The following is a 22,934-nucleotide window of genomic DNA, read 5'->3' as shown; positions in this document are numbered from 1 at the left end:
AGTATCGGATAAAAAGATATATCGGATGAATAGTATATAAAGAGTGTGGATGCACACAATCGGATATGATATATCGGATGAATAGTGTATATGTAGAGTGCGGATGCATACTATCGGATAAGAGGATATATCTAGAGTATATGAAAAGTGAGGATGCTCACTATCGGATAAAAAATATATCGGATGAATAGTATATATAACGAGTGCGGATGCACACTATCGGATAAAATGATATATCGGATGAATAGTGTATATGTAGAGTGCGGATCCACACTGTCGGAAAAGATAATATATCGGATGAATAGTGTATATGAAAAGTGAGGATGCTCAGTATCGGATAAAAGGATATATCGGATGAGTAGTATATATGAAGAGTGCGGATGCACACTATCGGATGAATAGTATATATGAAGAGTGCGGATGCACACTATCGGATAAGAGGATATAACGGATGAATAGTGTCGATGAATAGTAAAAAAAAAAAACTCAAAATCAAAATAAAAATCAAGTTTATTTTCTATTGCTTCTCGAAATCTTCAAATTTTTGCTAATAAAATTTGAAAATTTCGAGAGGGGGGATGTGGTGCCCAAATATCGTACATAACGATATTCGATATTATTTCAATAAAGTTTTAATACAATATCAGCATGAGGGCCGATATATTCATTATAAATTTCAGGTATAAAGGAGAGAGACAAGGATGGACACATGTTAAAAAAAAGCTATTGGATGGACATATGTGGAGGAGAAAAGCTTCGGTCCTCAGCGCTTAGGACCGAAGTGCGTCCAAAGCAGCTGAGGACCATACATTAGGTATCCTCATCAGCATTTTCACCCAAAAAGTCTTCAAAAAATTTAAAAAAAAACCAAAAAATACCAAATGTGTGGTCCTCAGCCGCTTTGGACACACTTTAGTCCTAAGCGCTGAGGACCCAAGTCTTTTCCTATGTGGAGCAACTATAAAAGGAGTGGAGACAAAAGAAAGAAGGGACCAGATTCATTTCTGACACTTTTACTTTTTCTACTTTTCTCGCATGTAAAGAGAGAGAGAGAGAGAGTGAACAATTTAACCACCATTAATGGAATAAAGAAGAAACTTAGTTGATTAGATTCTCTTCTTGCATCTTACATTAATGAAGCTTTAATGGTGGAAATCAAGAAAAAACTCAATTACTCTTCATCATTCATAAGCTTTTTCATGAAGCTTTAATGGTGAAAATCAAGAAAAAACTCAATTGACCAATTCATCTCTTCTTTTTCAAGAATGTAGATTCGAAATTGATGAAGAAGAAAAGCAAAGTTTTCTTGTCTTCGATGCACAGACGGCGCCAATGTAAGATGCAAGAAGAGAATCTAATGAACTAAGTTTCTTCTTTATTCCATTAGAGCATTTGCAATGCAGGTGATAGAGAGGGGGTAGTGATAATTATCACCTACTTGGGTCCAAAACTGCTGTGCAATGCAGGGTGATAATGAAGGTGATAATTTTCCCCAGTTCAAAAGCGAGGTGAAACCAACCACCGAGTTTATCACTGACTTGTTAACTTCGGACGGGATGTTGGATTCCGTCTGGATTACAAAACTCACCAGACGGAATCCAACATCCCGTCCGGAGTCCTAACGGCTACCAACGGTCAAAAAGTCAGAACGGTCAAAAAACGGTCAAAATAAAAAACTTTGGTATATATACAACATTTGTTTCATTTCAACTCACACTTCCAACAATCATATATCATATTTCTTCTTCTTTAAAATCAGTTCTTAAAAAAACCAAATATCAAATGGCATCAACTCAAGCATCTCAAGCAAGTGGTAGCACTCAAGCAAAAGCGAGAGCTCACTTTAGCATGTCCGATGATCAAGCTCTATGTCTTGCTTGGATAAAAATTAGTGAAGACTCTATTGTTGGTGCTTTCCAAAATGCAAAAGGATTTTGGAATCGTGTAACAAACGAGTTCAATCAAGCACGTGGGTCGGATAGGTCTCCCGATTCAATTAGCGAAGGTGGAAATATATTTCAAAATGATGAACAAATTTGTTGCAATTGTGAATGCGGTGGAGGCTCGACATGCAAGTGGTACAACAATACAAAGCCGGGTAATTACAACGTTGTCAATTTGGAATTTATTGATTATCTTAGTCTTAGTCTAATTATTTCCGTCTTCGTCTAATTATCTTAGTGTATTTATTATTTCCATTTTAGTCTTAGTCTAATTATTATCTTAGTCTAATTATTATTGCAGTTTAATTATCTTAGTCCTAGTGATTATTTTAGTCTAATTACCATTTTTTTTTTTTTTTAGTTGTCGAGGCAAGGATGACGTACCAACTACAAGAAAAATCGGCTTTTTTCACTTGATCATTGTTACGTTATACTCAAGGATAATCCAAAGTGGAGTAACGCGTTTTTGAGGCAAGGTCAAAGCAGCCCACAAAGGGAAAAGGTCGCCAAAAATGATGGTGAAGATTCAACTTCTAATTCACCAAGTGTTGGTGGAGTTGAATTGGAGGGTTCTCAAGAAATAGAAGCGTCCAAAAGAAATGGAGGCGTCCTCTTGGATCGAAGAAAGCCAAGTCCAAAAGGAACCAAGAAAAATCATTTGGTATGTTGGAGGGTTACTTTACACGTTTAGAGGATACATTTGCACAGGATGCAAATGAAACACAAAAATGCTTAGAACTTAGGGAAAGGGAACTTGCATATGGTCAAAGAACTGTGATGGCAAGAGAAGAAAAAATCGGATTCAAGCAGAAAAAAAATCAGGTTCAATTGGAAAAAAATCGGCTTCAAAAGATGCAATATGAAGCTAAGATTTTAGCGACCGATACAAGTGTCCTCCATCCCGATACCGCTTTTATAATCGAGCAACAACAAGCTGAAATACGTGCTGAATGGGGAAGGGCTAGAGGTGGTTCTAGCTCTAACTAAGCTTATGTATTTTAATTATCTAGTATTTTATTTTAATTAAAGCACTATGTATTTTAATTAATGCACTATGTATTTTAATTTCACTGTCTTTTTAATTAATGCACTATGTATTTTAATTTCATTGTATTTTTAATTAATGAACTATGTATTTTTATCTAACTGTTTTTTTTAATTAATGCACTATGTATGTTCTGTCCAATATAATTATTTTCATAGAAATACAATTACCAATCAAATTAAAATACATTGTAATATAGTTCATTAAAATACAACTGATTAAATACGTTGGAACTACATAGGAAATACATTAGGAAATACATTAGGAAATACATAGGAAATACGTTGGAACTTAATAGTTCACGTTAGGAAATACATAGGAAATACATAGGAAATACGTTGGAACTTAATAGTTCACGTTAGGAAATACATAGGAAATACATTTTCATTTCCATTTTAATTTTCGCCTCCTTCTCCCTCATCTGGATCCGACCAATTTGGATCATAAATTGGTACCGGATCTGCTGTTTCTTCAATGCCAGTCCAATTAAAAACATGTTCAACTAAGTCCTTTTGAAGATTAGTATGTGTAACTTCATTTCTGATCTTATTTCTTGCTTCAATCATCGATAGACAAAATGAAAACCATCATCTTCCGAAAAGAGCGGTATTGTTTTCTTTCCTCGACCTTTCCAATTCCAAACTCCACTTTCACGTTCATTCTCAACAATCATATTATGCATTATAATGCATGCCTTCATTATATCTCCAAGAACAACAACACTATGACACGCCTTTGAAGCCTTAACAATATGCCATCGTGCTGCAAAACTCCAAACGTCCTTTCAACATCCTTTCTTGCGGCTTCTTGGCGTTGAGTAAAGATCTTTTCATGCTTATTTCTTGGATAGCGAATGGCTTGAACAAATGTGCCCCATTTTGGGTAAATACCATCGACAAGATAATATCCCATATCATAGTCATTACCATTCACATTAAATGCAACAGCGGGGAGCCTCACCTTGCTCTAATGATTCAAAAACATGAGAACGATGAAGCACGTTAATGTCATTATGCGAACTGGTAGGCGAAGAAGCAATGCCGGATCCAACAATGTTTGTGCAGCGGCTTCAAGTATCAAAGTTGGTTCCTTCTTGTACCCTACATGTGTTCCAGCCCATCCACTTGGGCAATTCTTCCACACCGGTGCATCGATCGATTGATCCAAGCATTCACGAAAACCCCTTGCTGCATTTTCAGCTAATATCCTAGCGATTAATGCGCCTCACTTGGTCGTCTCAAGTACTCTTCCTCAAACGCCGTGATAATTGCCTTGCACCAACGCTTCATAGATACATTTCTTTGTGGAATCTCCAATTTGTAAATACTCATCCGTTGAATCGGAAGAACAACCGGTTGCTAATTGTGCAACTGCAGCTAGTCCCTTTTGTAACCCGAAATTGCTTGCCGACCCAATCCATCCACCTTGTCTTTAAAGTAATCGTCGAATGATGCAACAAAGTATGCAACATATACATAAAAAGCTCTCTTGTCATCCCGTACCTTCGTCTAAACTTATGAGGGAGGCCACCTACAAGGTGTTGTGAAGTAATCCCTCATTATCTTTTGTTTCTTGAAATCACCACCATCTCTAAAGCGTGTACTCTGCCTGCCGCGCAGATCCACGGCGTTTATGCGTATCCACATCTTCAATTTCAATGGCTGCTTGAGTCATTAATGCCCCAAAGAGTGGATAATAGCGCAACCTCCTCCTCCTCCTTAGCCTCATCATATCATTATGCTCATCTCTTACTCTTTCCATGTAGTCATCTTAGTGAAGTACGGAAGGCGACCGGTAAAACCGGAAGACGAACTATTACTACTAGATCCTCCCCATAACCTTTGGTTATATGTAATTCTTTCTTCTCTAGACATTTTTCCTATTTTTAGCTTGGTTGTGGGGAAGAAGATGGCTATGTTGTTTGTTTGATATAAAAGATAGAAGAGTAAAAGCGAAATATGAAAGGTAAGGTCACATATGATAAGGTCACATGTGATACTTTGATTTTGGTCCACTTACCAATTGACAACACATTTTATTAGATTTTTGTTCACTCTCCAAGTGACAACACATTGTATCCAAATGTCTATCCATGTACCCTCAATAATTCCAAATGGGCCACCATCCCCATCCATAATTGCATTGTTTGGAATAGTAAAATGTGCAGTGAGGAGGGCTTAAAAACCAGACGGGATGTTACATTCCGTCTCGGTCTAAAAAACCAGACGGGATGTTACATTCCGTCTCGGTATCCCCATACACTATTCCTGTCAGAACCTGTCAGAACCAAACCACCTGCAAAATGAGTGATATTCCAAACTAAAAATTTGCTGTTTCAACAATGACAGGAAATGAGTGAAACAAATGTGAAACGAGCGAAACGAATGTTCCATTTTGGAAACATCTGAACTTATAAGTTTTTAATTTTTTTGGCCATAACCTCATTTGTTTTATTGACATATTCATATAAAAAACCTGCTAATATACTTTGAAAATAATAAAGAAGACAAACAACAATCATGAACAACACCCAAGTCTAACACAGAAACTCGGTAAAAAAACTAACTTATAATTTCTTAAAAAAATTGGACATAACCTCCTTTGTTTAATGACATATTCATATCAAAACTCATCAAAGAAAAACCTGCTAATCAAAAATTCATTACAAACAACAATCCCAAACGCCATAAGACAAGTAATGGCGCGCGGTTATTACAAACTACAAAAATATATCGAGACCTCCTCCCCTACGAGAAGGCCGGTCGAAGAGCTCTCCCCTACGTCGTTGCCGCCTCTACGGTTGAGCTTGAGCTTGAGGTACTCCACTTCCGGCATTCTCCAACTCTTGCACACGTCTCGAAGCTGCGCAAAGTTCGACACGTTCTTCTTGTAAGTACTCAAAACTGCGACGAGGAGGACTCCATGAAGGACTCACGATGGCATAAGTGAGAGAGTTTGTAGTTAAGGAGCTCTGACCTTACTTCATCCTGTTTAACAAAACAAATGCAAGTTAGGGGTTATAGTGAATACTAATAATAACAAATCATAAATAAATTCAAATCATACTAACCTCGGCTAACCGCTGCTTTCGGTAATCTTGCGACAAATCTGCTACCACTGCGGCATCTTGGTGGAATAGGTATTCTCATATCTTGCCCCTGAGAAGTAATCATGCTCCAATGCCAAAGGTCATCATCATCAAATATCCGTGGAGTTCTTTGCGGCATCCGAATATCATGAAACACTGAACGTGGATGTGGCAACTCCACTCCTCCTGGGAAATGAATGTCGGCCTCAATGCTCCGAAGTAACCCGCTTCAAAATTGGTGCCCCGGTATAACGCACCTAGCAAAGAGACCTCGACCAACCCTCTTCCAATATAAGTCATATTAAGCCGTAAAACTGAAAGCGATCGTCGGCCACTCATTTGGGTTTGCTCTATAGTGTGAAAGAACAGCGGGGAAGAATATCGAGGTCTGTCATATCCATAGGTGGTGGGTAAGGTATAACAATCTCTCCGGATACTTGCCGCCAACATCGTCCCCAAGGTACCATCGTGGCCGACCCTATAAGTATCATTCGCATTTGAGAAAGAAACCTTGCTCTATGACACATATATGATAGTCTCACGGTACTCAATTGTTCTCTCCGGAACATCCGGAATATCCGCATAAAGGGTCCGAAAGATGAAGGACTTCGGCCCGGGGTTGCCACACTCAATTCGACTAGCTCCTAAAAGCTCAATCTGGCGGACGAGTGTTATGAATATTATGTGATAGGTCCCCATACCCCCTCTCTTTCACGATGAAGCCCCCATGCTTGAAATCGTGGAATCAGGTCATGAGTCTCATCCTCTTCCAACCTCTTCAACACAGGATGCATCACCGCGAAAATGCTTTCGTACCACCAATACTGTCATCAATAGATAAAATACAATATCAATATATATATAAACATGTCAACATTAATAATTAGATAAATAAATGAAATGAAACAATAACTTAATAAATAAGACTTACCGGTATAATCCAAACAAAGCCGCACAAATTGCCTTTTAGCGGCTTTCGTCTCAATCTGAGGTCTAGCCCGGTAAAGGTATGCTAAGATGGATTGACCCCGGTCATAATCCCACATCCCTCTCGCCCCGAGGGCGTGGCCATCCACCGACACGTAAATAACTATCAGCATATCCAAATAATACCGCACCAACAAAGTAGAAGAGGAAGGCACGTACATACTCGTGGATCGACTCCTCACCAATATGATAGTCTTTCGGCTTCTCCTTGAGTCTATTCAAATATCTCGCCCGTAAAACCAACTCATATTTATAGCTCCTCCCTTAAAGCTGCTTTCGGCCGATAATCTCAAAACTCGTCTTGCTCATCATCTTCAACCAAATCAAAACCTTCAAAGAAACTCATCGCCGTAGTAAAACCTCTAAAGTTTCATCAAAAGGGCGGCATCTCCATAACCAATTGGGATACCCGTGAGCATTGTGAAATCAAGAGGGGTAATCCCAAGCTCACCCCATGGGAAATGAAATGTGTGGGTAGTTGGCCACCACCGCTCAACTATCCCAAACAACAACGCCTGATCATTTTGTCCCAAATTAGAATTAAAAAAACTCCCAAATGGTGTGGCGGATATAATATCGGTAACCGTGACAAAATTAGGATCCGTTTTTGATTTCATACAACGCCACCACGACACAACATTTGAAAGTGCACAACGCACTTTCCATAAGTGTACTTCCTACATTCAACAAACACGCAATACGATAAAATTCAAACTAAAATAAACTAATATAAACTAATACAAATTCAAACTAAAATAATACGACAAATTCAAACTAAAATAAACTAATATAAACTAATACAAATTCAAACTAAAATAATACGACAAATTCAAACTAAAATAAACTAATATAAACTAATACAAATTCAAACTAAAATAATAACGACAAATTCAAACTAAAAAATAAACTAATATAAACTAATACAAATTCAAACTAAAATAATACGACAAATTCAAACTAAAATAAACTAATATAAACTAATACAAATTCAAACTAAAATAATACGACAAATTCAAACTAAAATAAACTAATATAAACTAATACAAATTCAAACTAAAATAATACGACAAATTCAAACTAAAATAAACTAATATAAACTAATACAAATTCAAACTAAAATAATAACGACAAATTCAAACAACAACAAACTTGATATAAACTAACATAAATAATAATAATTAACTAAAAAAAAATCAAAAAACTTATTTTGAGATTCGCCACTCGATTTGCTACGGTGGGACCGATGTTGACGCTTAATGGTGGGTGGTCCTCGATTTCATTAACGATTGGTGGAAAATTAAACCCAAGTTCAATTTCATCCTCCTCGCCCACATTCTGCGTTCTCGACGACGATCCTTTTGCCCTTTTTTTTGGAAATTTTGACATTTCCAAACCATCGGGAATGCTCTTGATGTGGTGAGGTTGGTGGGGATGGGTTGGGGATGGAGAAGTCATTATGAATGGAAATTTGTGTTCAAAGGTTGTGAATGGAGGCTACAAAATCGAATTTTGGCTGGAAATGAAGTGAAAATGGAGCCCTGTTTCGTCGGTTGGTATTGAGCCATCGACGGGATGTTACATCCCGCCTCGTTATAAAATATCGGGGATGTTACATTCCGTCTCATTATAAAAAACTCCAGACGGAATCTAACATCCCGTCCGAGATGTTTTTATCACCTTTGCATTGCACAGCTTCACCTTGTTTATCACCGGGTTGGTGATAGAGGGGGTGAAAAGTGAGGAGGTGGCGGTGATAGAGGGGGTGAAAGTTATGACTTGCATTGCAAATGCTCTTAATGGTGGTTACATTGTTCACTCTCTCTCTCTTTTTACATGTGAGAAAAGTAGAAAAAGTAAAAGTGCCAGAAATGAATCTGGTCCTTTCTTTCTTTTGTCTCCACTCCTTTTATAGTTGCTCCACATATGTCCATCCTATAGCTTTTTGACATGTGTCTATCTTTGTCTCTTTCCTTTGTACCTGAAATTTATAATGAATATATCGGCCCTCATGCTGATATTGTATTAGAACTTTATTGAAATAATGGCGAATATCGGTATGTGCGATATTTGGCCACTACATCTCCCCCTCTCGAAATTTTCAAATTTTATAAGTAAAAATTTGAAGATTTCGAGAAGCAATAGAAAATAAACTTGAAATTCTTTTTTTTTTTTTTTTTTTAAATACTGTTCATGGACACTATTCATAGATACTATTCATCCGATATTGCGCATCCGCACTTTTCATATACACTATTCATCCGATACTATTCTTTTATCCGATAGTGTGCATCCGCACTCTTCATATATACTATTCATCCGATATATCCTTTTATCCGATATTGTGCATCCGCACTCTTCATATATACTATTCATCCGATATATCCTTTTATCCGATATTGTTCATCCGCACTCTTCATATATACTATTCATCCGATATATCCTTTTATCCGATATTGTGCATTCACACTCTTCATATACACTATTTATTCGATATATCATTTTATCCGATACTGAGCATCCTCACTTTTCATATATACTATTTATCCAATGTATTCTTTTATCTGATACTGCGTATCCGCCTTTTTCATATACACTATTTATCCTATATATTATTTTATCCGATACTGAGCATCCTCACTTTTCATATACACTATTCATCCGATATATATAACTTTAAAATGAAGTTTCTGATACCCCAAAAAAGAATGAGTATCAGTTGATACTTATATCATATATAAACTTGAAACCAAAGACGAAAGAGTATCAACTGATACTTAATTATATAACTTTGAAATGAAACTTTTGATACCCAAAAAAGAAGGAGTATCAAGTATCAACTGATACTTAATTATATAACTTTGAAATGAAATTTCTGATACCCCAAAAAAAAAGGGAGTATCACTTGATACTTATATCATATATAAACTTGAAAATTTTGATATCTGATATGACATCTTTATACATGAAAATTTTGACATCCGATATGACATCTTTATAAATGAAAATTTTGACATCCTTGTATATGAAAATTCTGACATCCGATATAACATCGTTGTATATGAAAATTTTGATATCCTTGTATATGAATTTTTTTTTGACATCCGTATCAACTATATAACTTTGAAATGAAATTTCTGATATCCCAAAAAAGAAGGAGTACAAACTGATACTCAATTATATAACTTTGAAATGAAATTTCCGAGATCCAAAAAAAAAAAAATATATCGGCGATACTTAGACTTGTATCACTAGAAAATGAAATTTTCGATATCCTCAACAAAAAAGAGAGTATCAGCGATACTTAGACTTGTATCACCAGAAAATGAAATTTTTGATACCCTCAACCAAAAAGAGAGTATCGGCAATACTAAGACTTGTATCACCAGAAAAAGAAAATTTTGACATCCGAGATGACATATTTGTATATGAAAATTCTGACATCCGATATGACATCGTTGCCAATGAAAATTTTGATATCCTTGTATATGAATATTTTTTTTGACATCCGAGATGACATCTTTGTAAATGAATTTTTTTAACATCTGAGATGACATCTTTGTATATGAATTTTTTTGACAATGTGCCTAATATCAATATTTCTGCGGATACCATGACTTTATGTGCTTAGATTTTAATATCGATGCCTTGGATTTTGATACTAGGGCTTTTGACGATATGCCTGATACCAACAATTCTGCGGATACCAGGACTTTATATGCCTAGTATCTGCCTTGGATTTTGATACTAGAGCTTTTGACGATATGCCTGATACTAACACGTCTGTCAATACCTGGACTTTATTAACGACATGCCTGATACCAACATGTCTGCGGATACCAGGACCTTTTGACGATATGCCTGATACCAACATTTCTGCGGATACTAGGACTTTTTGTGCCTAGTATCTGCCTTGGATTTTGATACTAGGGCTTTTGACGATATGCCTGATACCAACATTTATGCGGATACCAGGGCTTTAAATTGAGTTTGATTTAAATTTAAATTTGATAAAATTTGGTTTTCATAAAATGAATTTTTGAATCTGAAATAGGATTTTGACAATAAAAATTTTTTGAATTCGAAATAGAATTCGATAAACGAAATTTTTGAATTTGAAATAAGATTTGACTAATGAAACTTTGGATAAAAGAAAATTTTGAGCTCTTAATCCAATCTCCACTTGATCGATCCATATTGTCATCAATGAAATACTAGCCCGAAGTGATTAGCCGGCCTGTTATATCGACAATACAATTTTTGTCTTCAAGTGATTTTTCTATATCAGCCGAGTTCCAAAAACTTAAATGATATCGGCTCAAAGTGTTGACCCCAAGTGTTTAGTCGATACTCGATACTGGCTACAAGTGTTTTTTCTATATCAGCCCTAATTTTATTTATCTGAGTCTTCACCAAAAACTTCGATGTCAAGTATAGAAAATTCAAATTTATATCGGATATCAAATTTACTTCTCACATGAGTTGGATATCGGCCCCAAGTAATATTCTGTATCGGCATCTCGCCCCCAGTATCGGCAACATTCAATATAATATTTCTTCTTTTCTGAAAATTTGCGACAAACCCATTTCTAATCAATTTTCAGACAAAACCCAAATTGATGTGAATATGTGATCTCGAAAATTTCACCACTTTGATCAATATAATCGAGTAACACAAATGTGGAAAATGATCTCAACCCAAGTTTGGAAAATGTTTGCCGAAGCTGACGAAATCTTAACCGGAATCAAGAAAATCATAGCTGAAGCCTCTCTTCTTTTCTCTTATTTTGATCCATTATCAATTTTCTTCCTCGTCAACATATAATCAATTCCAATATCGATTGTTCATCAACTACAAATTATCGTTTTCCAGCTTATCACTTTCTTCCTTTCCTCCTTGCTATCGAAGAAACTGTTGTTTAGAATGCATGACGCCCCGAGTATCGATATCGAAATTTCTGCTTGAGATAAGCTCACCAGCGTGCATCAAAAAGTAATGAATTGTTTCCACTAGAGGTTTTAGGCAAACAGCATGCATGAAATGTTTTGGGTTTGCTTCTGACACCGATGCCCACTTCTGAACTCCTCTGAAACACCGACGCCCACTTCTGAAGTCGATGCCATACTTCTGAGACCGATGCCCATATATCTGTATCGGAAACTGTATATCGGCTTCTACTGTTTCTTCTCTTTCGGATTGGATTGTTGTATCGATATCGGTTTGTCCTTGTCACTCTCTGGTATCGGTATTGAATTTTTGTTGGGTATAGGGTATTTGGTTGTGGGTATTGGTATCGAATTTTTGTTGGGTATCTGGATGTCCTGTGACTGAAGCCTTTCGGCTGGAAGTAACTGCATCGACTCTTGCTCAAATTCTGAAACAATAAGAGTAATCCAATGCTGCAATGCAGTATAGTTTTATATGGCTGTGAAAGCAATCGGGGTTCCAGGACAATATTGCTGTCACTGTCTTCCAGTTAGAAGTTACCCAGAAATTGGATAATTTGATATTTCATAATCAACACTTACAAAATCTTGACCAGAGACTATATATCTAGTCCTTGTAACACCACAACGTCAGACCACGTTTCTCGACTGCAACCTTATCTCGTAAGAGTTTCATTACTATTAGAATTCGGGTTAATCTATATAATGTAGTTCCCTAAGAGTCTAACACCCTAACTTAACCCTTCTCTATTTTATTTAAGAAGCTTGTAATAATATAAAGTAAAAACTTCTATCCCTACCATAATCTATCTCGGCCCTTTGAATCTATCATTGAGTATTATTGGACGATATTGAAGTACAGGCTTTGATCACCATAAGTGCATAAGAATGGAGATGGAAAGTACAGGCTTTGATCACCATAAGTGCATAAGAATGGAGATGGACAGGATCAGCAATTTGCCTGAACCAATTCGAAGCCACATTCTAGACTTCCTTCCAATGGAAGATGCGTTCAGAACCAGCATCCTTTCTAGACAATGGAGATATGTATGCTTTTCACTTTCCAATCTAACTTTTGATCAACATTCTTTCATGCAAAAGAACTATGGAGATTTTGATCTAAATTTTGATCAATTTTCATTCATGCAAAAGAAAAATTCTGGAGAATATGCGGATTTTGTTAATCGGATACTTTCTCATCATGATGGATCAGCTATTATAAATTTTGAAGTCAATAATAACGATTATATATATCCTGTATTTGTTCCTGATGTAAATGCATGGATCTCGTACGCTGTAAACCATAATGTTCAGAAGCTTCGTATACATGGTGTCTCAACGAAATATGGTGCAGAACTTTCTGGTGACCTATTCACATGCATTAGCTTGACTTCTCTGACATTGGAAAAACTTGGACTCGACTTGCCCAGAACCGTTGGATTTCCTCTGCTCAAAACTTTAAAGCTTGATGATGTATATATTACCTGTGAAAACTCAATAAACAAACTCTTCTCAAACTGTCCTGTACTAGAAAATTTGGCCATCAGAAGATGCAATTTCTTAACCTTTAATTATCGTGAACCTCTTAAAATCTTTGTTCCTAACCTGAAGCGTTTGAGTCTACTGTTTATGCATTCTCACATGAAAACAAATATTTCAGCCCCAAATCTCAAACAATTTGCTTGTCTTGGTCTTCCCCCAGACATCAGTTTAGAGACCCTTTTGTCTCTGCGCACTGCATCATTAACTTGGTCTGTAACCAGGTCAGATCAGCGCGCTTCTTATATTCATTCCGCACATAAAATTGTGGCAGGACTTCATAATGTGACTGAACTATGCTTATATAATTTCTATATTGAGGTACGTTTCAATTCTTTTTCTTCTCATGTAACATTTGGCAAAGGTTTGACAATGAGAACTTATATGAAATATCTGCTCAGGCTATCACCAGCAGGGATCAAGTTTGTCTGCCTACATATTCTACTTTGAAGCATCTCCACCTTCATATGCTTCCCATTGAAAACCAAGTTCAAGCTGTTATCGTCTTATTAAAAAGAACTCCTAATCTGCAGACTCTTGGTATCTATGTCCTGGTAATACTAGAAATCTTATAAATTTTACATAGACCATTATGAGGAGAATTGCGGTTTAGCTCATTTTATTTATTTTTTTCAACTGCAGATGCGAGATACAATGCAAGATACACTCGTGGAAAAGGAATATTGGCAACCACAGGAGTTGTACTCTGCGCATACATTGGATCATCTTAAATTACTTAAAATCGAGTCATTTCAAGGAACAGAGAGTGAATTTAGACTTTTGAGGCATTTGTTTGAGAATGGTAACGCCATAGAGAGAATGAATATCTGCTATTCAAAAGAAATGACTGAAGCTGGAAGAACTGGTTTTAGCGAGAAACTAATGAAACTAGCAAGAGCTTCAACAGAAGTAGAGATATCAGCTGGTGACGACTCATATAAGCCCCATCTCCACGCTTTCAAATGGCTCACATTTTAGCATGGATTGTAACCCAAAAAAATTACATTCATGTCTGCAATTTTTTTCCTTTTTCCTGGTAACCTAGTTCATCATCTGTTGCTCTAAGAACATGCATGCAGTTTCGAGGATTGCTGACTTTTTTTAGTTTGGCTAGGTATGTTTAACAATGATGCAACGACCAATAACATTTTGTCATTCGTTTTGCCTCTATCCGAATTACTCTTATAGGGTCAAATTGGTTATCTTCATTACATCTGCAAATCAGCTCTGCTTGGATAGCAACGCCGTGATCATACTAAAAAGTTATTTGTCATGGTTAGTCCTTTATCTATGTTGTTAGTACCTATGCCCTTCCATTAGGTTTTACATTCATCAGAGAAATATTACTGTACGCGCAAAGTATTTCTACATAATAAGCTACTGTCTATATGCTAGTTTTCTTTACATAGTTGTCTATAAGCTATATATACAAATAAATTAAATGTACACAAATAATTTCCTTAACCTAACGTCAACTCAAATAAAATAAATTTTAATCTATTTAATAAAAATGGGGTCATCCAATTGTTGTCATTGTTTTTCAGCAATTTGTGACACTGCGGAATCTAGGTGTTTGAAGGGGGTGCATCCAGTTTGCTATCACAGTTCAACATCCAATTTGCTTTCTTGATGGGACAACACACTATTTAAAAAATACATCTAATATGAATGGATTATATGAACTAGCAAGATGCACGTGCTATGCACGCGATTTTAAACAAAACTTGCCGAAAAGTGTAAACATAATTTGGGTGAGCACACTCTTTATTATGATGTATCTGATATAAGACAGAAAGGAGGAGAGAGGGTCTCAGATCCACCCCAATTCAAAAAAAAACCACAAAAACTCTAACTTCAGGGGGAAAAAAACAGTCTAAAGAAAGAAAAGTACACCAGGGCTTTGACGTACAATGACATAACGTGGTACTTCAAGCTAAATCCATGAAGAAGCCAATGAAGATGAGCTAATTCAGCTAATAAAGAGTGAATTCAAGGTAGCAACAGTACACACCTTAAGGTGAAAACCAGTTCCTGAGTCTTTGAGGCGCAAAAGTGCTGCTTCAGGAAGCAGCTTCTTCAACATCATTTCCTTCTCTAATTCTTTCTTTTCTAATTCCTTATCATCAATGCTTTCTAATTTTCCACGCGGGTTAGGACCATTAGTGCTCACATTGTCCCTTCCCTGCTCAGCATTAAGGCTCTTTTCATCTGGCTTCTTCTTGATTTCTTTTAAGAGGCCGCCATGCTTCCCAAGACCCTTGACGGCTGGCTCGACTTTTTCTTCTTCAGTTTTTTTCGCATCAGTCTTCTCTGGAGCATGATTTTGCAAATGTTGTACCCAACATGCTCCTAGCTCCCATCTGATGGACAATCTTGGGATTGTACCCAACTGCTCCAGACTGTCCTGTAGTACTTTGCTCACCAAAGATCTCGCAAACCATAAATCGTCCAATTCTGAATTTTGTATGCGTTGAACTCCAGTACATGGTTGAGGCGTGGTTGACATATGCAATAGCATTCTCAAACTGAAAGATTGCACGTCCTTTGGACGTAGCAACCCAGGCAAAATGAGAATAAGCTAACAGAAGATTAACGCATCAAAAACTGAGATTCATGCATGACCCCAAAATAAGAGTACTAAAAGAAGAATAATTACAATTATACTGACTAAACCCCGATAGATTTTGGCAAGTTTTCTTCCAATTACCTTTGAGGTAATCGACTAACGCTAAAAGTTGGAACAAACTGGTTGAGATCTTACAGGCAAAGTATGAAATTTATCCATAATTGACATGAGTGCTTGGCATTGGCTATGAAATATAGACGAAGGGTTCTTATTTGTGATCCGTTCCTATAATTCTTTCAGCCTGCTCCTGGAATCCATTTCTTAGCTAAACAAAACACACACAAAAAAAAAAGTTATTCAACAAGTAGAACCCAAATGTATTTGTATTTCTAACACTTATAAGCACATGCAGCCTTCGTTAACATGTTTATAATTTTATATGCTTGCATGCAAAAAGGGATCAAACTCGGCCCTGAACTCTCACTAAGGAAATTGAGTTTGCAACCTTCCAATAAAACACCTTGATACTTCTATTAAGGTATCTTCTCAAAAAACAATTATACCATCTATCAAGTCTTTTAATCCATATTATCAAGCATAATAAGCTCTTTCTATATCATGCTTTACTAAAACAATGTAAGATCAGAGATGGCATTATCCTACATATGACATATGGCAATGTGGAAAACAGCAATATAGTCTAAACTTAACACTTGTCAGTTTTCACTAAAAGATGAAATATGGAACAGAAAACAAACAAAACAATATACGACATATACCAAGATAATTTGCACGAACATCGGAAAATCAAACAATAGCATACCAAACCCTTCAGATACAATTTCAAGCTCCGTAGTGCCCAACCGCCCAGTTATCTCTGAAGAGCTAGAGTTTGATAGCCACCTCGCTGTACTTGCCACTTGTGAATCCCCACGGCTACTTCCTCCGTCACCTCCCATTCCACTACCACCCCCTGACGAAGTTATGCCCTGGACCGAAAGAGTTTGCAAAATCTGCAGTAGAAGATGCATGAGAATTAATCTCAATTTCAACAGAGCAAGGGAAGACAAAGATGAATGGTGCACAATGGCAGTTTTAAACTCAACACTCCACTGACACTTTACACCAAAAAGATTTATGCAGTCTCTATCCAACTCGACAATTGCATATTCCCCAAAACAACAAAAAATTTCTAAGATTAACATTCTTATCTAATGTTTGAAATTTCTCATACATTCTGAATGGTGTACGTGGCACTTTATATATGTGTACAGGCCTTTCTAGAAGAGTGGCATATCAAGTAGGCAGTCGAAAGTGAATCTCTAAAGCTCCACGCACTCAAAGGATGGACGACGGATACATAAAGCTCCAAGACATTATATTACAACAAACCCACCATGCATATTAAATATTGATAAGTCTGCGAAAACTATTTATCAAAGAAAAGATCGAGTAGACCACAAATAACAAAAATTAGAAACAATTATATTTGGCGTTAAAATTGAATTAGACACGCCAATATCTAATAGAATTGAAATAAAAATAGACTCTGGAATGACCACATGGCTAAAATTTCAACAAAAAAGATTCTCTTTTCTATTTTGGTTAAAGAAAACACTTTAATGACGAAGAAAGGATTAATGGACAACCTGGCTAAGCTAGCACCAGTGAGCTGACAGCTTGAAAGCAATGTTCGACAAACTTTATGCAGCTACACCTGCAGCGAGGGCATCACATGGATTACGAACATAAAATGGCTATTGAGTAGATAAGGCCTAACTTGGGTGAATGTTGCTCTTGCTTTTGATATCCTAATCATCATATCATTGTTATTTCACTAAGGGACAGTATTATCATTTATCAGCAATCAATACAACAACATAGAGTCATAGACTGCCTAAAAAATTCCAAGATAGACGATCACAGCAGTGACATTCACTTGGCATATGTATTGTCATCTCCCTTTGCCCCAATTTATCAGGAAATATATGTAATATATCCCTCTCACATTTTACACTCTCCCTATCATGTTACCACCCTATCCTTTATATTTCTTGTACTTCATTTGGTAGATTTCTTGGAAAGTCAGATTTCCACCGGGGAAAAAAATAAAACATACACATATTATGTCTTGAATTTATAGCCAACACTAAGCCAACACATATTATATAAAGTGCCACGTACACCTGAGATTATTGCAAGAAAATTTAAGTGAGAGTAGACAAATGGCAGACAGAACTTAAGTACATTGAAAATTAATCAAAGTTAAGTATATGTAATTCACTTCACGGAGAAGTGGAGAACTAAAATGACAAAAGTAAAAGGAAGATGAAAAGAGGAAGAAAGGTGGCTCACCGCTTCCACAACTCTTCTGGTATTAGATGAGTGACAGCTTCCAGTAGCATAATGTGTGCAATCGCCGAGTGGGTTTCCATAGCTTGCAAATACTATCTTCGAAATGGTCTTTCCTGAAGGGCATTCAAGTTGAACACTTGGTCTCCGAGCAGGTGGACTTTGGTGTCTTCAACCACTTCATAATTAGTCCCCATGTACTAAGCTGGGGAGGATAGGAGCTAGAAACCCGTCCAAGATACTTTATTGTTTGAAATGGTATCTACTGATATCTGTAAAGGGTTCCCACTGATTTCCTCAATGAGAACTAAGAGGTTTCCTGTAGGTTTGAGGAAGGATCGAGGTACGTGGTACCTAAGGCAAGATATGACGTAATAAGTAACACAGTCATAGTTCATGTGCGTTTATCGAGTTGTATGCGAGGCACATATCTATAATAAATATCAAGGTAGAAAGAAGAATCGCAGACGATGTTTGTGATGGAACGCCTTTTGGACTGTAAAATGAGGACCAGTAATCGACCAATGCTCTGCCCGTTGATCCATGCTTCACATTTCCCCATTGAAGCAAGGTTTAAAACAACAGGGTCATCTCCTTGAGGTGCATCAAATGTTGCCTGCACATAAATGACAAATAAAATTCTCATTTCGATGGAACGTAAATGGATGAACAATAAAATACTACACAATATCCGTTTCCTACAAACTTGTCCTGTTTTTACTTTATAAAAGGTAGAGCTTTTTCGTTAATCTTTTGAGTGCAACAGTAAACGTGCTATGTAAATGACTGAAGCTCCTTTCCAAGCTGTGTCTTGTTACAATTTTGCGTGCCATGTGTTAGACTGGGTGATTATATTGACAAAATGAAATTTTTACCACTTCACTCATATGTTATTCTGAATTGTGATCTTCAAACTTTCAGATTACCTTATACCATGTGAGGGGTGAAGAGCTCACAATGCTGTTCCATTGAACTTTACTCGATCCTTGATAAGTATATATTTGTAACTCCTCCCCTAGTAGCCCAACCTAATTGCAATAGACAAATGAATGCTTAGTACAAATAATGATCAAGCTCGTAATTTCAGAATAGATAAGGGATCATAGTTTCTTCAAAAGTACAGATCCTACTAGAAAGCTTTTCTTAGCTAGAGTTACACACCTGATATCCCCATACACTCTTGCTTAAATCCTGAGGTGGTCCTTGTCCAGTGCCTTGAATCGTCACTCCACGTATTCCAACAACCCTTCTCTCAAGGTATGCTCCAGAGTCCTTCACATTGTAATCATTGTTAGTTTATTCTGCCGATACATTATAGTATACAAACTGGAAAAGAAAAAGTAATGAAGAAATCGAAATATGATAGAGTTTGATATCAAGAAGTACAAAATTTTAACTATGAAAGAGGAACTGGAATAGATGGAATGGAATCAGTACCGGTAATCCAACCATTACACTTAGCAAGGTAATATTGTTTGTCCCATTACTTAGTGAGATCTGTTGATTAAGACTGAAATTCTTAGCACCAGGATTTCCATGAGCATTTCCTGTAGGACAAAAAACAACAAATGTTGAATGTAAGAATGTGAAAACCCTAATCCTTAATTATGCTAGCTTGAGTTAGCAGATGGATCACTTGCCCAAAAGAAACTTAATGTCTGAGGAGCTTCTTTTATTTCAAGCTTTTAATCTTATAATAAAAATGAGTGTTTGAAGACCTGCCTATATATATGTTGTTGATGAAAGTATGCACCACATGTCCAAGAGAGTATATGTTAATAGCAGACTGCGCATCTGTAGACTTATGGTCAAAGCTGTAGGTATACCAAAGATAATCAGATGCATCTTTAGTCGTACCCATCTGCTCTGGTAAAGAACTTGCTCTTGATGGTGTATCTGCAAAGTTAGGAACAATTTCCTTGTATATTTGCCATTTTTCAGCAGCATCTAACTTTTTGCTTGATACAACAGACCTTGTACCGTATTGTGCACTTACCTATTGTTGATAGGCCTGAAAATTTTCAATCCAACAATTATCTTATTTAGTTAGTCTCTGCAGAACAAAGAAAGATGAAAGACAGATTAAGGGAGAAAACAAATCTAACCTCCACATTTGCCATGGATAACTTGTCAAGGTCGTTAAAGGCCCCTTTGCTGATTGTTTGAGCAATTTTAGTCCAAGCTTTATCAGTTGCAGAGACGGGCAGAAGAACCGGTAACAGAAGCAGACCGGATAAAGTCAATATCCCTAGAACTGAAATGTAAAGTTGTGAGAATCAGAAAAAGATATGCATTTGATATCACAAAGATCAAATTCAACGGGTACCTGACCCCTTTGTGCAGATGTGGTTAATGTCAAGAGATGCAGTCTTAGCAGCCAAACGAACTAAATGTTGTCTCTTTACAGAAAATATGGCTTTCTGTTGGCGTTCAGGTCCTGTAGTATTGATATTAGAACTAGGGGTGTCTCTTTTTGCCGAATTTCCGATTTTTCCGAAATCCGATCCGAAATTGGTCTGGCTCTGGGTGTAGTTTTCATGGGCCGATTTTCCGATTTTCCGATTTCCGAAAATTCCGAAAAAAAATTGGATCGGATTTGGATATAATTCTAAAATCCGATCCGATCCGAAAATTCCAAAATTTTCGATATTATTGCCAATTTATTCAGAAAATATATACTTCTCTCACTATCCACTTGATTAGATCTCGACCGTTCATTCATTTTCAGTTTTTACTTCCAAAACAAAACAAAAATATAACCTAGCCGCTACTTCCCCGCTTGAATTGGGCCACTCTACTGTCATTACACCGCCCTGCCATAACAACAATGATGAAAAAAATGTCATTGAGTCATACAATGACTTCCAAACCAATCTTAAAGCCAAATTCAATAGATAGAATATTATGTAAAGCTACTTTAGAGTCCAAGACCATAATCCATTATTTATCAGACACTTCACTTCAATTTCCACACACGAAAAAAGATTGAAACATTACAAATACCCGGACCTCAACGTAATAAAATGCGCTTTGGTGGCGGCCGCGGGTTCTTTTTCTCGTTTTTTTTAGATCACTTGTTTGAATGAAAATGAGTTTTCTCAATAAACAAGTGCGTATTGTTGTTGGTACATTGGTGTTGTGGACATGGTTTTCTCTCCCTACAATAAACATTGGCGTATGATATTCCAAAAATAATTGAAAGTAAAGAGATCTTTGAAAATTTACCAAGTATTTTGAAATTTCCGAAGTTATTCGAAATTTCGAAAAGTTCAAATTGGAAATATATTTTGAATCGAAAAAAAATTGGATCGATTTGGCTAGCATATTAGGTTCAAATTTTTTGGAAAAATTCGAAGAGGTTAATCCGATCCGATCCGATCGAAGTCACCCCTAATTAGAACAAAGTTAATTGGCTATATCAATTGGGAGAGATAGATGTAGAAGAAGTGGGGTTTTGCGAAAAAATGCGACCCGAATTTTGTTGGTAAAAAATTATCGTAAGCTTGATAGAGATGGGAGAGAAGGGAGAAGAGACGGTTCAGATTAGTCGATTAAATGAAACTCTTATTAAATAACCCAATTATTACTAATAATTAATAAATGGCATTTATTTATAGTAATGCGTACAGTTGAGTATTGCGTGAATTTGGTTTTATAATATATTCCCACATGAAAAGACTGATTGGCCCTATTTAAAGGTGTTAAGCAATAATTTTATTTAAGGGCAATATAATATATTCCCACAATTCAAAGATGTGTATAGCTGTAACGTCCGTATTTTTAAATACGTATTTTCCTATTTATTAATTAATTAAATTATTTATTTTCAAAATTCGTCGGATTGGACTCGGGACATGTGGGAATATACGTATATGGGTTTTTGGAAGTGGAGAGTGTGTCACACCTCGGAGATCGAAGAGTCGGGGACAAATAATGTTTTTCCGAATTCTGTCGAAATTCCGAGTCGTGACAGTTTGGTATCAGAGCATTTGGTTAGCTTAAACTTAGGTGAGTCTAAGTGATTCTCGGATCGTGGTTTATGGGTAGTGTTTACGAAGTAATATTTTCAAAACTATTTCCGCTAGTTGTTTTATTTTTACAAAGAAAATGAAAGAGATATAGAAATAAAGAGAGTCAATATTTTTATTGATTTATTTGTATGTGTAATGTGTATATTTATATTAGTTACTCTTGTGGAGTGCACATGAGATGCTTTTATTTTTCCTCATCATATGAGGAGTGGTTATATGTGCAATATGTTAATTATTATTGGATTTGATCAAAATGATGTGTGCTGCTGTAATATTGTTTTATTGTTGGTGATCATTTTCACATGGAGTATGGATTAAGTATGACAACCTGTCTGTGAACTTTGTATTTGAGTGTTATGTTATTATTCAAGAAACAATAAGATATTTTAATCTAGATTGAATGAGCTGCATTCACTGATGAATGAGCTGTATTAACTGA

The 22,934-nt window shown here is 36.4% G+C and overlaps 2 protein-coding genes across 5 annotated transcripts; one reads left to right on the top strand and one right to left on the bottom strand.

Moving 5' to 3' along the window:
* The first annotated feature begins 10,947 nt into the window (after positions 1-10,947).
* Positions 10,948-14,708, top strand: LOC147478549 (F-box/LRR-repeat protein At2g42730-like). Its single transcript, XM_086582745.1, has 3 exons — positions 10,948-13,867; positions 13,948-14,100; positions 14,189-14,708. The coding sequence occupies exons 1-3, from the start codon at positions 12,896-12,898 to the stop codon at positions 14,522-14,524; spliced, it is 1,461 nt and encodes a 486-aa protein (XP_086438871.1). The 5' UTR covers positions 10,948-12,895; the 3' UTR covers positions 14,525-14,708.
* Positions 14,709-15,283: 575 nt separating this feature from the next.
* Positions 15,284-20,922, bottom strand: LOC147478548 (beta-galactosidase 16-like). 4 transcript variants are annotated; one of them, XM_086583832.1, is made up of 12 exons: positions 20,791-20,922; positions 20,570-20,718; positions 20,187-20,475; positions 19,902-20,011; positions 19,626-19,736; positions 19,391-19,492; positions 18,934-19,080; positions 18,468-18,818; positions 17,762-17,829; positions 16,936-17,125; positions 16,308-16,437; positions 15,284-16,088 (listed from the first exon to the last, which is right to left on the bottom strand). In XM_086583832.1, exons 3-8 carry the CDS (start codon positions 20,323-20,325, stop codon positions 18,762-18,764), a joined length of 666 nt encoding a protein of 221 aa, XP_086439958.1. In that variant the 5' UTR covers positions 20,326-20,475; positions 20,570-20,718; positions 20,791-20,922; the 3' UTR covers positions 15,284-16,088; positions 16,308-16,437; positions 16,936-17,125; positions 17,762-17,829; positions 18,468-18,761. The 4 variants fall into 4 exon arrangements, with proteins under 4 accessions (XP_086439958.1, XP_086439959.1, XP_086439961.1 ...); XM_086583833.1 differs by lacking the exon at positions 17,762-17,829; XM_086583835.1 differs by lacking the exons at positions 20,570-20,718; positions 20,791-20,922 and having other exon boundaries at positions 16,892-17,125; positions 20,187-20,469.
* Positions 20,923-22,934: the final 2,012 nt, after the last annotated feature.

This window comes from Coptis chinensis, chromosome 9 (genome assembly GCF_015680905.1).
Source record: "Coptis chinensis isolate HL-2020 chromosome 9, ASM1568090v1, whole genome shotgun sequence".
NCBI classification, from domain to species: domain Eukaryota; kingdom Viridiplantae; phylum Streptophyta; class Magnoliopsida; order Ranunculales; family Ranunculaceae; genus Coptis; species Coptis chinensis.
This window is presented reverse-complemented; position numbering and strand designations above follow the sequence as displayed.